This window comes from Narcine bancroftii, chromosome 10, assembly GCF_036971445.1.
Source record: "Narcine bancroftii isolate sNarBan1 chromosome 10, sNarBan1.hap1, whole genome shotgun sequence".
Taxonomy (NCBI): Eukaryota; Metazoa; Chordata; class Chondrichthyes; order Torpediniformes; family Narcinidae; genus Narcine; species Narcine bancroftii.
Window position 1 is genome coordinate 106,546,604 of NC_091478.1, and position 17,630 is coordinate 106,564,233.

The window sequence follows — 17,630 nt, forward strand, 5'->3', positions numbered from 1 at the left end:
GGGGTTTGCTAAAGTCAATTGACAGAGTGAATTACCAACCTGCACATCACTGGCAAACAGGAGGAAACCAGAGGACCTGGAGGAAGCTGGAGGAGAATGTGCTGACAGGATCAGAGCCCATGGTCACTGAAACTCTTCCGCAGCAGCTCAACTCGCTAGGCCACTGTTTGGCTCCATGAAAGTGACCTCGCAGGTGCCTAACAGGGTGGGAGATAGCATGTGTATGTACAAGCTTCACAGAAGCAATAAAGAATGGCATGTTGGATAAAGACAAAATAGAAGATATTCTCTGCCCAGACTTATTTTTAAATTTTTCACACAATGAACCATACTAACCAAAATACACACAAACATTTCGCTCTTGAATATACACAGTGTCATTTTCTCCCCGTTTCCCGCCTCCCTTCCCTCCCTCCTTCCCACCCCCCTCCAAACCCATTAAACGTTCAACATATACAGTACAATAAACCCATTAAACAATGTCATCACACAATGAAAATAAACAAGAAAATTGTGTCATCTACTGTTACACACTGGGTCAGTTCATTTCGTCTTCTTCTCATTCTATCATTTTAGGGGGTGGAGGTCTGCGGTAGGCCCTCTCTGTTGTGTTCCATGTACGGTTCCCACATTTGTTCAAATAATGTGACCTTATTTTTTAAAATTATATGTTATTTTTTCCAATGGAATACATTTATTCATTTCTATATATCATTGCTGTACTCTTAGGCTCTTTACTGATTTCCAAGTTGACATTATACATTTTTTTGCAACAGTTAAGGCTATCATAATAAATCTTTTTTGCGCTTCATCCAGTTTGAGGCCTAATTCTTTACTTTTTATGTTACTTAGAAGAAAGATCTCTGGATTTTTTGAAATGTTATTTTTCTGTGATTTTATTTAATATCTGATTTAGATCTTCCTAAAACATATTCACTTTCATACATGCCCAAATTGCATGTACTGTTGTTCCCGTTTCCTTCTTACAGCGAAAACATCTATCTGATAATGTTGGCTCCCATTTATTTAACTTTTGGGGCGTGATATATAGCTTGTGTAACCAATTATATTGTATCATGCGTAACCACGTGTTTATTGTATTTCTCATAGTTCTGGAGCACAGCTTTTCACATATTTCATTTTTTATCTTTATGTTTAGATCTTGTTCCCACTTTTGTTTGAGTTTACAGCTTATTTCATCGTTCTCTTTCTCTTGCAGCTTGATGTACATGTTTGTTATAAATCTTTTAATTATCATCGTGTCTGTAATCACATATTCAAAGCTGCTTCTTTCTGGTAACCTCAGTCTGCTTCCCAATTTGTCCTTTAAGTAGGTTTTCAGTTGGCGGTATGCAAACATTGTATCGTGAGTTATATTATATTTGTACTTCATTTGTTCAAATGATAATACATTATTTCCCAAAAAACAATTTTCTATTCTTTTAATCCTTTTTCTCTCCCATTCTCTAAAGGAAAGATTATCTATTGTGAAAGGGATTAGTTGATTTTGTGTCAATAATAATTTTGGTTGTTGGTCATTTGTTTTTTTCCTTTCTATGTGAATCTTCTTCCAAATGTTGAGCAGATGGTGTAGTACTGGTGAATTCCTATGTTGCACCAGTTTTTCATCCCACTTATAAAGTATATGTTCTGGTACCTTCTCCCCTATTTTATCTAGCTCTATCCTGGTCCAATCTGATTTTTCCCTTGTTTGATAAAAATCTGATAGGTATCTTAATTGTGCTGCTCTATAATAATTTTTAAAGTTTGGTAGCTGTAAGCCACCTTATTTGTACCACTCTGTTAATTTATCTAGCACTATCCTCGGTTTCCCCCCCTTTCCATAAGAATTTCCTTAGTATTTTCTTTAGCTCATTGAAGAATTTCTCAGTTAAGGGAATTGGTAACGATTGAAATAGGTATTGTATCCTTGGGAAGATATTAATTTTAATGCAATTTACCCTTTCTATCAGTGTTAGTGGTAAATCGTTCCAATGTTTTAAATCATCTTGTAATTTCTTCATTAATGGGTGATAATTTAACTTGTATAGATGGCCTAGATTATTATCTAGTCTAATACCTAGGTATCGGATTGCTTGTGTTTGCCATTTAAATGGTGATTCTTTTTTAAAGTTTGTGAAATCCGCATTATTCATTGGCATCGTTTCACTTTTATTTGTGTTGATCTTGTACCCTGATACTTCTCCATATTCCTTCAATTTCTTATGTAATTCTTTTATTGATAATTCTGGTTCTGTTAAGTATACTATGATGTCATCTGCAAATAGACTGATTTTATATTCCTTTTATTTTTATCCCTTTTATTTTATTTTCTGTTCTTATCAGTTCTGCCAATGGTTCTATTGCTAAAGCGAACAGTGAGGGAGATAGTGGACATCCCTGCCTAGTTGACCTGCTTAATTTAAATTGGTTCGATGTATATCCATTTACTGTCACCTTCCCCATTGGACCCTTATATAATGCTTTAATCCAATTAATATATTTCTCTGCTAGGTTGAACCTCTGTAGTACTTTGAATAAATAATTCCATTCTACCCTGTCAAAGGCTTTCTCTGGGTCTAAAGCAACAGCCACTGTTTGCGTCTTATTTCCTTGTACTGCATGTATTAAGTTAATGAACTTACACACATTATCCGTTGTTCGTCTTTTCTCAATATATCCAGTTTCATCTAGTTTTACTATTTTTGGTTAACAGTCGGCCAATCTGTTTGCTAATGGTTTTGCTATTATCTTATAATCTGAGTTAAATAGAGATATTGGTCTATACGATGCTGGTGTTAGTGGATCCTTCCCCGTCTTTGGTATTACTGTAATTATTGCTGTTTTACATGAATCTGGCAAGTTTTGTGTTTCTTCTATCTGGTTCATTATTTCTAGGAGAGGAGGAATGAATAAGTCTTTAAATGTTTTATAGAATTTTATTGGGAGTCTGTCCTCCCCAGATGTTTTATTGTTCGGTAGCTTTTTTAATATATCCTGTATTTCTTCTATTTCAAATGGTTTTGTCAATTTGTTTTGCTCCTCTTCTTGCAATTTTGGTAGTTAAATTCTAGCTAGAAACTCATCTATTTTGTCTTTGTTCTCAGTTCAGTATAATTGCTTGTAGAATTCCTTAAAGTTTTCACTGATCTCTGTTGGGTTATATGTAATTTGTTTGTCCTTTTTCCTTGATGCCAATTCCATTCTTTTAGCTTGTTCTGTTTTAAACTGCCAAGCCAGTATTTTGTGCGTTTTTTTCTCCTAGCTCATAATACTTCTGCTTTATTTTCATTATGTTCTTCTCCACCTTATACGTTTGGAGTGTTTCATATTTTATTTTTTTGTCCGGCAATTCTCTTCTTTTTGCTAGTTCTTTTTCTGTACTTACTATTTCCCTTTCCAGCTGTTCTATTTCCCAATTGTAGTCCTTTTTCATCTTAGTTACATAACTTATTATCCCTCTGCCCTCTGATGAAGGGTTTCATTGCATCCCATAATATAAATTTGTCTTTCACTGATTCTGTATTTATTTCAAAGTACATTTTAATTTGGCGCTCAATAAATTCTCTAAAATCCTGTCTTTTATGTAGCATGTTTAATCTCCATCTATATGTTCTTGGTGGGATGTTCTCCAGTTTATTGCTAATAACAGGGGTGAGTGATCTGATAACAATCTAGCTTTATATTCCATTTTCCTAACTCTCCCTTAGATATGGGCTGACAACAGGAACAGGTCAATCCTTGAGTATGTTTTATGTCTACTCGAATAATATGAGTATTCCTTCTCCTTTGAGTGTTGTCTCCTCCATATATCCAAAAGTTGAATTTCCTGCATTGATTTAACCATAAATTTGGCTACTTTGTTTTTTTCTGCTAGTCTTTTGTCCAGTTTTATCCATCTTTGAGTCCAAATTAAGGTTAAAGTCCCCTTCTATCAATATATTCCCCTGCGTGTCTACAACCTTCAAAAAAATATCTTGCATAAACTTTTGATCCTCTTCATTAGGTGCATATATATTGACCAAATTCCAGAGTTCTGAATATATCTGACATTTTAAAATTGCGTATCTCCCTGCTGGGTCTATTATTTCCTCCTCTATTTTGATTGGTACATTTTTATTGTACCAGAGGCTACACCTCTGGCTTTTGAGTTATATGATGTGGCCGTTACGTGCCCTACCCAGTCTCTCCTTAATTTCTTGTTCCACTTCAGTTCGATGCGTTTCCTGCACAAATGCTATATCTATTTTTTCTTTTTTAAGTAAATTTAATAGCCTCTTCCTTTTGATTTGATTATGTATTCCATTAATATTTATAGTCATATAGTTCCACATGGCCATTTCATACTTTGTTTACATCTCATTAGGTGATCTCCTTTCCATTTCTCAGTGTTCTTTTTTTGAATGCACTGTATGACAACACTTCTAAAACATAAAATATTTCAACCATTCCCACATCTAAAATTCCCTTAACCCCAACTGTCCCTCCCCCACTCTGAGTCCCCCCTTGTCCCTTACCGGGCAACCACAACTCTCCTCTCCATTTGGATTGCGAATCCATTCGCAAGTGTCAACTGATTACGCAGTGAATGTTATTCTCTCCCACCCAACCTCCTCCAGAAAATTTTTATCTTCACATTACAACAAAGCTCTCCCTCTTTTCTTCTCTTTCTTTTTTTAAATGTTTTTTAACCCGTTCTCTTTTTCCCCCTTCTCCCTTACTTCCCTTTTCTTCCCTCCTTTAGTTCTTATACATTATTTTTACTTCTTTATATGTTGTTTGTCATCGTTCTTTGTTCTTGTTACATCTCTTCATCTCTCTTTCTGTCTTGCAGGCATTCTGCAAATTCTCGTGCTTTCTCCGGATCCAATAACAGTCTGTTTTGCTGCCCTGGGATAACTATTTTAAGCACCGCTGGATATCTTACCATAAATTTATAGCCTTTCTTCCATAGGATCGATTTTACTGCGTTAAATTCCTTTCTCTTCTTTAGGAGCTCAAAACTTATGTCTGGGTAGAAAATTTTTTTTTGACCTTTGTATTCCAGTGGTTTCTTGTCTTCTCTAATTTTATTCATCGCCTTCTCCAATATATTTTCTTTTGTTGTATATCTCAGAAATTTTACTAAAACAGATCTTGGTTTTTGTTGTGACTGTGGTTTCGGGGCTAATGTTCTGTGTGCCCTTTCTATTTTCATTCCTTCCTGCATTTCTGGAATTCCCAGGACTTTTGGGATCCATTTTTTAAATAAATTCTTTCATATCTTTGCCTTCTTCATCTTCCTTAAGGCCCACTTTCTTTATATTGTTTCGCCTACTATAGTTTTCCATTATATCCTTCTGAGCTAACAACTCCTGTGTTTCTTTAACTTTTTTGTGACTTTCTTCCAATTTTCTTTTTGAGTCGTTCACTTCCATTTCTACCGCCATTACACGTTCTTCCACATTTTCTAATCTTTTTCCTACATCTGTCATGACCAGCTCTATTCTACTCACTTTTTCTTCTGTACTTTTGATTTTTCTTTTCATTTCACTAAATTCTAGTGGCAACCATTTTTTTAATGCTTTCATTTGTTCTTGAAATTTTTAAAAATCTATGTACTGTCCATTCATTTTACCTCCTGTGCAGAGCTTGGTCTTCTTCTTCTTCATCATCTTCTTCTGTGTTTGCTCTTGGGTTTGTGTCTTCTATTTCTCTTCCTTTTATCTGTGTCTCTTCTGACTTTCTTGTTGAGCTGCTTGTCTCAGATTGTTGGGTATTTTTTTTTCCATGGTTTCTTGATGTTGGTCCTCTTCTGGTCTGGTTATCTGTTGTGTCTCCTGCTTCCTTTTTTCTTTCTCATCCCTCCCTTTCCAATTGCTTTCTTTATCTTCCAGCTGGGAGCCCTGCTGTGGGGCATCTCTCAGCTGTTTATGCTGTGGAGTTTCAATCCACAGCTGGTCTCCCCTCCCATCGGTGTTCTCCTTGTTGTGCGCAGTTCTGCACCCATTTGGCTCCGTGAGCCATTTTTGCAGTCCTGCGGTCGGTGGGTCGCGACCCTGTGGGGTCTCCACTAACCTCGGGGAACGGGCTCCTCTTTCCACGGCGGGTCCCTGCTTTTTCATGCAGGTAAGGCCTTCACCTTTCTCTTCTGGTGTCTTTACTTCTTCTTTTCTTCCCATTGATTTTGGCTTTTCTTTCTTAGGTGCCATTTTCTCCACACCTTTATTTTTTATTTGTTGTGATTTGTGTTTCTGGGTCTTTGCCTTTTCTTGACTTTTTTCCTTCTTTTCTGGAGAGGGCTGGTATTCTCCTACCGGTCACTACTCCATCACGTGACTCCTCCCCTGCCCACACTTGAAGCAGGAGTTTGAGTGGTTTTCTGGAGAAATACATGTTTGCACAGACACTGAGCCATCATTTAAATATTACGTGATGGACATTTGAAGCCTTAACTAGTACTCAGATCAATTAGACCAATTGTTTAAAATCCTCAGGATGGTAACAGTCACATTAAAGCAATTAAATTGAGTTTGCCATAGATACCATGCAGCAATTTTTTCCTTTTTTATAATGGTTTTCAATAAACAAATAGTCTCACTTTGATAAATTATCTCACTTTCATGTTTTGGGATGCAAAATACTAACTTTTCATCATGACCCAAGTAAATAGCAACTAATAGTAAAAATGATCCTTACACCAATGCACCTTATTCCCAACCACAATTCCCTTAAGCCTGATTTACTATTAACTATGGTTTCCAGATTTAAACTTGAAACAACAGTTTAGATATCATTGCAATTTAACATATGAATTTTATTCATAAGATGATACGACCTCAGTAAAATAGGATAGAGAAATGGGTTGTCTAACTGAGCAGAATTATGCCACGACCTTGGCAGCAACTCAATGATTTCATTGCTGTTCCAATGGAGAAACGTGAAGTAAAACATGAAACTCTTTAGACGCTGTGATTGTATGTAGTGAAAACCCACAGAAATGCTGGAGGATCTCAGCCAGTCTCACAGTGTCCATAGGAGGCAAAGATGTATTGCCAAGGTTTCGGGCCTGAGCCCTTCTTCAAGGTATAAGCAAGTAACAGGAAGGCATCTGAATAAAGACTGAAGAATGGGAGGGGGAGGAGTCCAGACCAACAGCCAAAAGGTGTTAATTGGATATAAGAGGAAAGGTGAGAATTGATTTTGGGTCTAGGTCTATGAAAGGAAACAGAGGGAAAAGGGAAGAGAGGGAGGGAGAGACAGATAGAGGGAGCTGGGGAAAAGGTGACAGGCGAAGAAGGGGGGAAGGGAGTGTTTAATGGAAACCAGAGAAGTCCGTGTTAATGCCATCCAGTTGGAGAGGGCCCAGACAGAAGATGAGGTGCTGTTTCTCCAATTTGCAGGCAATTTCAGTCTGGCAGTGCATGAAAACGTGGACAGACATGACTGCAATGGAATGGGATGAGGAATTTAAATTGATAGCCACTGGAAGATCCATGCTCATTGTGGTGGACAGAGTTGAGGTGCTCAACAAAGTGATCTCTCAGTCTACGCCCAGTCGCTCCGATGTAGAGGAGACCACTGGATGCAGTAGATGATCCCCAGTTTCAAAATGTTGCTTCTCTTGGAAGGGCTGTTTGGGGCCCCGAAAGGTGGCGAGGGAGGAGATGTGGGCACAAGATGACCACCACCAGTATGGCTCTTAATTAATATGTAGAGTCTGCCGATGGTTAAGTTGAGCTTGGCTGCTGGCTAATCAAGCAGGCCGTGAAAGCCAGAGCAGCTGAGGACAGCACCCGACAAGCATGGTGGAGGGGAGGGGGAGTCAGGTAGCAGTGGCAAAGGAGAGAGAATGAGACTGCAGATTTGATCACATGGAGGAAGCTGATTGCAGTGTGTGAGGAGGGAGCAATCTCAGTAGATGAACCACTCCTGTTGCATCCTCCATGCTGGATCTGCCAGCTCACCTCCCTTTTGCTGTCTCCCTCAGTCTTGGGGAATTTGACTTCGAGTTGCTAAATTTAGATGTTCATTAAAACATACTGTATTTAAGTATAAGGTACAATATGTGGGGTCCCCAAACTATCTCAATTAAAACAGTAGTAGATGGGATTGAGATAGGCTGGATTGGGTTTCATGAAGGATGCCATTAGATTCCCTGTTCTTACCCACAAAGGTGAGGGTCTCGAAAGAACCTCATCCATCCCCACCATGAGTTGGGCATTGTCCATGTTACAGATTATGTATTTTTGACAAAACTCTGATGCCACACTTTGCAAACTAAATTACAACAAGTCAATTCACATTCTTTTAAACAATGTTTCATTCACAATCTTAACTTTATTGTCATTGGTACAAAGTGAAACGTGGAAAGATATTTGTACATTTACTCTGAGAACCATTTAGCACCTTGTAAAATTCCTGAAATACTGATTATCGTGCGAATACTGACATAGATTTGATCATAAGAGAAAAAAATTGAAATTAATTTCACGGCTGATGTGACTGCAAAGGTCATGCGTAAAACAAGTCAACTCTTGCATGGAAATATAAATTACAAACTATTCAAATTGCAACATTTAACCCTGTGTGTTACAATTTAAAGATTATCCTTACTGCATTTTTATTGATAAATATGAAAGGAGGATGAATTTTTAAAAAAATTATAATTTAGGCCTACAGCACAGTAACAGGCCGTTTCGGCCCACGTGTTTGTGCGACGCAGTTAACCTACAACCCCTGGTACATTTCAGACGGTAGGAGGAAACTGGAGCCCCTGGGGAAAACCCACGCAGACACGGGAAGAACATTCAAATTCCTTAGAGACAGCACGGGATTCAAATCCTGACCCCGATCGCTGGCGCTGACTGCTACGCTAACTGTGCCACCACCAAATGATATTTAATTATCATGCATATAAAATTAAAAGATTTTTTTAATCAAATTCATTAAATAGGAACAACATAGTACAGGAAATTTTCCAAAATATTAGTTGTCAGAGCTAATAGGGGTACAGTATTACTTTTAAAAATCAATGCCTAAAAGTATAGGAAAAGGGAAATTGAGGTTGAAATACATTATGGAAGTATTATGTGCTCAGGAGTAGTCTACTTCCCTCCTGCAAGTTGAGTTATATTTGTGTTTGAAATAGAATCATTAGGAACTGAATCACTGAATTTTGAATTTAAACGCTCCACCAAGATTTCCATCTTGTTCAATTGGTCATTCTGAACAGGCCTTTACATCAGGACGAACTTAAGAGGTGAGTGTATTTTGCTCTTCCTTTGGAGAGAGGTACGATTGGAAGATTTAAAAGTAATGAAGGAAATTGACTCTCCTCACTTGAACTGGACATTTTGTTTTCTAAGTAGGTATGTTCATTGGGCAAAAACATTATTTTGGAACCAGGTGAAAATGATCGATGTTGGTGCCCCTATCATGCTCTCTCCTTGTCTAGTACTGCAAATATTAAAACGTATGTTTGGTGTCCTTTTTGAGTGGTAATTATCACTCTATTTGTGGCAGTTAGGTCATTTATGGTTAATGCTCAGTGTGAGCTTGTTCAGATTTGGGATGGGTGAGGTGGGAGGTGGTGGCAGGAAGGGGGAGGGTAATTTTCAGTATTTTGTAACAGTTCTCTGCAGCTGTTACAGACATTGAAGATTAAAGTTGGTTATGGGAAGATGCTCACAGGTTTATAGAACCATATTCGTTTAAAATTCATAATTAAGAAGGTTTTAATGCATCAAGAAGCAAATTATGAATTTCCTGTCATTAACTTTACTGGAATCGATTTTGGAGAGACAGTAGAATGCGCTGTCATACATTTCACACTGCTGATCAGGGCTGACTTTATGGCAGGACATCGGTCTCCATTTGCTAACATTACAGAAAAGGTTAACATCAATCAAAATGTCAACTTTTAAGAAATCAGTGTAATGAATGACTCGTACATTAATGTTCTTAGCAGCTCGCTTATTCTTCTTATTGCTTTCACTAATTTTATAAGGATACAATATTACTATCTGGTTAGGTTTATGTTTCATAATTCTCTCCAAAATGAAATGTCTAAAAGTGAAAGATGAAATGCAGCATTAAAGCAAACTTTTCTGATCCTCCGGTAGTATGCAAGTTAAAGTACTTGAAGTTTGATATTAATTTTAAACAATAAAAAAAGTTTTGTAGTGGTCTCACTGTAACTAAGGGTTGCGGGATATGAACAGACAACTATCAATTCAACTGAGTCACCTTCTTTGGTAACAATTCACCACATGATAGTCTCTTCTCTTTCTCTTTGGCTTGGCTTCGCGGACGAAGATTTATGGAGGGGGTAAATATCCACGTCAGCTGCAGGCCCGTTTGTGGCTGACAAGTCCGATGCGGGACAGGCAGACACGGTTGCAGCGGCTGCAGGGGAAAATTGGTGGGTTGGGGTTGGGTGTTGGGTTTTTCCTCCTTTGCCTTTTGTCAGTGAGGTGGTACATTGTTATTAAATAACTTGTCTTTAAACCAGGCAATATATTTAGTTGGAGTGTCAAATAATCTGAAATTTATAAGTCATCATTGCTCTTTCCTCCTCATAAGGATGGTAGAATTCAATATAAATTTATAATCTATTATTAAAAAGAAAAAAATCCTAATTTAGTCAATTTTTCAGTCAAGAAACAATTTCAGCATTTGAATGAGAATCGGATTTTATTGTCATGAACAAGACACAAAATTAATTTGTGAATGCGTTTGCTTTGTTTATGGATGTTAAGCAAGGAATGGCCAATTATATTACAGGTACTCCTCGACTTATGACCATAATTGACGTAAGTTGAGATTTTGCCCGCGTGCGTGGATTACCGAAGTCTTAAAGCAAACTTTTTAATCAAATGTTGTATTTACACAATATAACAAGGATATAGAAGCCAAAGTGTGCATATTTACCTTATTAGTCCATGCCCCAGGGTCTTTGCTTGGCACACGAGCAAGTCTTTGGTTGGTGTATGAGTGTGGGTTTGCCTATTGGAGTTTGACAATATTGAAGATGCACCCTTAACACTCATGCATGTGCCAACTGAACGCCGATACGTGAATCCATCATGCATGCATCAACTGAAGGCTCGCACATGCGCACAGGAATTAAGATGGACATGCTCGCCTAAGGACCCATGGACGGCAACTAACAAGGTAGGTACACACATTTTAGCTCTTACATGCCCTGTATCTCTGTTATAGTTTGTCAAACACAACATAAACCACGTAAATTTTATATTTTTTCTTACATCTATTTTTTGAAGATTCAGTTGTATGTGCAGATGGACGTAAGTCTCAGAGGTCACAAGTCAGGAGTACCTGTATTTAAATGTTGGAAATAAAACATTTTTGCAACTTATGAAGTGTTTTAGAAAGGAAGTTTAGCTGACCTCCATGATACAGTGGGTGGAGAGAGCATTATTTCTAGAAAAAGGTTCATATTAAATTTTCCGTGTCACCTGCCCGAGTCAAAATTATTTATTTAATTTTGCGTCTCAAATATTTTTGTTTGTGATTTGTGAATTCTGCAAGAGCAACTTTTTGTATGTGTGTTGCATTCCAAACATGCAATTTGTAATAAAGAGGGTTAAAGGGAGTAAAAGGGTTTAAGCAGTTTAAATAAAAAGATTCAGGATATATTTAACATAATCAGCACATATAAGAACGGTATATGAGCTTGCTAGACATACTATAAATACAATTTCTATATTTTTATCTTTATATACGTTAATTTGACATACTTTATGCTTTGCCAACACTTTGCTTTGTTGACAGTACAAACTTTTACACATGCAGTCAAGAAAAATGCAGTTAATTTCTTTGTTGAACTACTGGTGATTTTCATTCTGCAAATGGACCTATTGCTACTTGATCATATTACTCTTGGCACGGAGAGTGATCCTAACAAAAGACCCTATTCATTGTCAGTTTCAGAAATCTCTGCAATTTCATTGCACAACAATTGTTATAATATGGATAAATTATTTGGACCTAAATCTACTGTCGTGGAGAATCCCACATGGTTTGATCATTTTAATCTCACTGCTCAGCTCCAGTTGTTTGCCAGTTTCCAAACACATAGGAATGAAGTTGCAAACTGAACAAGTTAGATGGTGAAATGGTAAAGATGAAAGTTTTTTCTTTAACATGTTACTTGATGATAGGAATAGCTATCCAAGTTCTGCCATGGCAGCTTGAATATCAGCTCCTCCTCTCCGTTCATCCCCAGCAGCAGCACGACAGAGGACTCCGACTCCCAGGGATGCTCAAAGAATCAGACATTCAGAACTGCTGGAAGACCATCAACTTCAGGGAAAGACTGCTCTGCCCGAAACCGGTCGGTCTTTCAGCACATGGAGTTGTCAGTGCAGGAATTCTGCGGACTGCAGGAGCATGTGCTGAGGGCCGCAGTGAAGCTTGGTGCGAGGGTGCTGTGGGGAGGGACCACAGTCTAGAGTCCTTCTGTTACCAGGCATTGAGGAGCTGTGACTGAGGGGAAGTCCCTCAAACAACAGAGGGGGCAGTAACGACAAGATGCCACAGGGGTGGCAACGGCGTAAATCGAAATGAATGTATCAATGTGATGGAAATGTATGGCTAAGAAACAAGGGGTGGGAAGAGACTTTGAATAGTTTTTCTTTTTGTAAATAAAGTCTATTTTTGGTAAAATAAAGCTTGAATATCAGCATTACCATCATCGAAAACATGTAAATCTGGCATTTCTGCTCATGGAACATGCCTAAATAAGACTGCCTCTGACCACCGTGCATTCTCTTTCTAATTAGTGACATTCAAAAATCCGAGAAAATGGATCCTCCACAATGACATTGGACAGTGATCACCTGTTACTTGCAAATCCACATACGATAAGGATTTGATTTTAGAGTAGTGGCACTTGCCAATCTTCGTGTCCAGAAATTAATTCAGCATTGCCTTATTTCTGAACAAATTAATCTAATCAGTTAAAGCACTGGATTATGATCCAAGTCTACATGGGATATGCAGAACCGTTATAAAAAAGGGTGGGGCCAGTACTGCGCGCACTGCACTCCACCTAAAAGCTCCTTTGCGCAGGCCCGAGGACAGGTCCACGTCCTCCCCCTCCACGTCCTCCCCCTCCACGTCCTCCCCCTCCACGTCCTCCCCCTCAAAAGATGCTCACAAACTCAAGCTAGCATGCTGGAACACCAGAACCATGCTAGACAAGACTGACAGCCACCGACCTGAACGTCGGTCTGCCCTCATTGCACATGAACTCCTCAGACTTGACATCGACATAGCCGCTCTCAGTGAAGTCCGCCTGGCAGATGTAGGCAGCCTCCAAGAACGCGGCGCGGGCTACACACTCTACTGGTCTGGCAAGCCTTCGGATGAACGACGCCTATCTGGTGTAGGCTTCATGGTCAAGAGCTTCATTGCCTCCAAACTCGAAAACCTTCCGACAGGCCTCTCGGACCGAATCATGTCCATGCGACTCCCACTTCAAAACAAGCGTCACATCACCCTCATCAGTGTCTATGCTCCAACCCTCCAGGCAGAACCAGCAGAAAAGAACAAGTTCTACACCGACCTGCGCAACCTCATCCAACGTACCCCTACAGCCGACAAGGTTGTCATCCTGGGCGACTTCAACGCTCGTGTCGGCAAAGACTCAGAAACCTGGCCAGGAATCCTGGGCAAGCATGGCGTCGGCAAGTGCAACGACAATGGGCGCCTCCTGTTGGAGCTCTGCGCAGAACAGCGGCTTGTCATTACAAACACCCTTTTTCAGCAGAGGGACAGCCTTAAGACCACCTGGATGCATCCCCGATCCAAACACTGGCACCTCCTGGACTACATCCTGGTGCGAGAAAGTGACAAACAAGATGTGCTCCACACCAGGGTCATGCCTAGCGCGGAATGCCACACTGACCACCGGCTGGTTCGCTGCAAGCTCAACCTTCACTTCAAGCCAAAGCCCAGGAACAATAAAGCCCCCAGAAAGAGGTTCAATGTTGGAAAACTGCAGTCAGACGAAGCGAGAGGAAACTTCCAGGCAAACCTCAAAGCAAAGCTCGACGTTGCAACCCGCCTCACGGACCCGTCCCCTGAAACCCTCTGGGATCAGTTGAAGACTACCATACTGCAATCCACTGAAGAGGTACTGGGCTTCTCCTCCAGGAAAAACAAGGACTGGTTTGACGAAAACAGCCAGGAAATCCAGGAGCTGCTGGCAAAGAAGCGAGCTGCCCACCAGGCTCACCTTACAAAGCCGTCCTGTCCAGAGAAGAAACAAGCCTTCCGTCGCGCATGCAGCCATCTTCAGCGCAAACTCCGGGAGATCCAAAATGAGTGGTGGACTAGCCTCGCCAAACGAACACAGCTCAGCGCGGACATTGGCGACTTCAGGGGTTTCTACGAGGCTCTAAAGGCTGTGTACGGCCCCTCACCCCAAGTCCAAAGCCCGCTGCGCAGCTCAGACGGCAAAGTCCTCCTCAGCGACAAGATCTCCATCCTCAACCGATGGTCAGAACACTTCCAATCTCTTTTCAGTACCAACCGCTCAGTCCAAGATTCCGCCCTGCTCCAGCTCCCTCAACAGCCCCTAAGGCTAGAGCTGGATGAGGTTCCCACCCTGGATGAGACATATAAGGCAATCGAACAACTGAAAAGTGGCAAAGCAGCAGGTATGGATGGAATCCCCCCAGAAGTCTGGAAGGCTGGCGGCAAAACTCTGCATGCCAAACTGCATGAGTTTTTCAAGCTTTGTTGGGACCAAGGTAAACTGCCTCAGGATCTTCGTGATGCCACCATCATCACCCTGTACAAAAACAAAGGCGAGAAATCAGACTGCTCAAACTACAGGGGAATCACGTTGCTCTCCATTGCAGGCAAAATCTTCGCTAGGATTCTACTAAATAGAATAATACCTAGTGTCGCTGAGAATATTCTCCCAGAATCACAGTGCGGCTTTCGCGCAAACAGAGGAACCACTGACATGGTCTTTGCCCTCAGACAGCTCCAAGAAAAGTGCAGAGAACAAAACAAAGGACTCTACATCACCTTTGTTGACCTCACCAAAGCCTTCGACACCGTGAGCAGGAAAGGGCTTTGGCAAATACTAGAGCGCATCGGATGTCCCCCAAAGTTCCTCAACATGATTATCCAACTGCACGAAAACCAACAAGGTCGGGTCAGATACAGCAATGAGCTCTCTGAACCCTTCTCCATTAACAATGGCGTGAAGCAAGGCTGTGTTCTCGCACCAACCCTCTTTTCAATCTTCTTCAGCATGATGCTGAACCAAGCCATGAAAGACCCCAACAATGAAGACGCTGTTTACATCCGGTACCGCACGGATGGCAGTCTCTTCAATCTGAGGCGCCTGCAAGCTCACACCAAGACACAAGAGAAACTTGTCCGTGAACTACTCTTTGCAGATGATGCCGCTTTAGTTGCCCATTCAGAGCCAGCTCTTCAGCGCTTGACGTCCTGCTTTGCGGAAACTGCCAAAATGTTTGGCCTGGAAGTCAGCCTGAAGAAAACTGAGGTCCTCCATCAGCCAGCTCCCCACCATGACTACCAGCCCCCCCACATCTCCATCGGGCACACAAAACTCAAAACGGTCAACCAGTTTACCTATCTCGGCTGCACCATTTCATCAGATGCAAGGATCGACAATGAGATAGACAACAGACTCGCCAAGGCAAATAGCGCCTTTGGAAGACTACACAAAAGAGTCTGGAAAAACAACCAACTGAAAAACCTCACAAAGATAAGCGTATACAGAGCCGTTGTCATACCCACACTCCTGTTCGGCTCGGAATCATGGGTCCTCTACCGGCACCACCTACGGCTCCTAGAACGCTTCCACCAGCGTTGTCTCCGCTCCATCCTCAACATCCATTGGAGCGCTCACACCCCTAACGTCGAGGTACTCGAGATGGCAGAGGTCGACAGCATCGAGTCCACGCTGCTGAAGATCCAGCTGCGCTGGATGGGTCACGTCTCCAGAATGGAGGACCATCGCCTTCCCAAGATCGTATTATATGGCGAGCTCTCCACTGGCCACCGTGACAGAGGTGCACCAAAGAAAAGGTACAAGGACTGCCTAAAGAAATCTCTTGGTGCCTGCCACATTGACCACCGCCAGTGGGCTGATAACGCCTCAAACCGTGCATCTTGGCGCCTCACAGTTTGGCGGGCAGCAGCCTCCTTTGAAGAAGACCGCAGAGCCCACCTCTCTGACAAAAGGCAAAGGAGGAAAAACCCAACACCCAACCCCAACCCACCAATTTTCCCTTGCAACCGCTGCAATCGTGTCTGCCTGTCCCGCATCGGACTGGTCAGCCACAAACGAGCCTGCAGCTGACGTGGACTTTTTACCCCCTCCATAAATCTTCGTCCGCGAAGCCAAGCCAAAGAAAAAAAGAAGATAATTTAATCTGTAACTATATCCACATTTCTATCTCATTTCTATTGGAACAAAGCCTAGTGGAAACATCAATTACATGAGAATGACCAGGGTTGGATAATTATTTAATTGTGGTAATATAATTTATTTTTACAGCACAAATGCAGTGATTTGGTGATGTTCAGCAAGGTCAGTCCAGTCATCACGATCAGCAATTTGTGCCTTTTCTCTTTCTTGTCATTAAATTATGTTTTTACTTCACGCACTTGAAAGTTTGATTTGTCATTACCTTGCCAGCAAATTCAGAGACTTTATTTAATGACGAGTGTTTTACTGATGTGATTTACATGACTCGGTGAGAATAATGATGTAAATTTACAACACTTGAAATTATGGTGCAATCACAAAGCTAAGCTCCTGTTCACATTGCGTCTTTGAATGGCTCTTGTTGTACTGTCACAATGGCAACCTTAGCCCAGATGTTTATAATGGTGTTGTTTGTAGCCAACAGCATTATTGGAGCTAGTCCCTGCAAAACGTGAACAATCATGTTAAAAATGAACCAATTTACATCACATTAAATTGTTTATACTGAAGGATAAATCTGACCATCAATCATTTCTTTTGCATTAGAAGACCAAGTTCTTTGGTGGGCCGATGGTTGGGGGAGGAATGGGGATTGAGGGTGATGTGGTGAGATAAGGGAATGGGTAGCCTGGACGAAGGGAGGTGTGCATTGGCGTGGGCTATAAACAAAGATAGCAATACATTTGGTGGGGGATCTGAGTGGGGCCAGAATCTCCAAAGTCATCACAGATCATCATAGCTTAATTGTTCATTTAAATGAAAACATATAAATATTAAATATTGAAACATTGGCAAGGAAGTGAATGGAATTATTTTGGGGAAAAATGTTTAGCAGTACAGCTTAGCTTATCATTGATCCTGGGTTCCTGCTCATTTAAACATTTTAGTATCATGAAGAATGAACTTATCTCATAAGTGGAAATTACTGTAGGTTACTGCTCCATCTGGAAGAATATAATGGTATAATCCTGTCCCCCTCCCAGGAACCAGACCAGCAGCTCATGAATCTTGCATAATGATGACTCCCTTATCAGTAGGCTTTAACTCAAGCCATCCTTTCAGTGGTCTACCCTAACAGTACCATGGCTTCCCATGCTCAAGTGACTATATCCTTGCCTGGCTGGATAAAGAATGCATGCGGCCTACTGCA

General features: G+C 40.8%; 1 protein-coding gene across 1 annotated transcript in view; it reads right to left on the minus strand.

Annotated features, from left to right (window-relative positions):
* Positions 1-16,501: 16,501 nt before the first annotated feature.
* wfdc1 (WAP four-disulfide core domain 1) overlaps positions 16,502-17,630 on the minus strand; it is a 38,599-nt gene continuing 37,470 nt past the window's right edge. Inside the window, exon 6 of the mRNA XM_069899454.1 lies at positions 16,502-16,922. Coding sequence (XP_069755555.1) covers positions 16,864-16,922 — 59 coding nt within the window. The 3' untranslated portion in view covers positions 16,502-16,863. The remainder of the gene's footprint in view (positions 16,923-17,630) is intronic.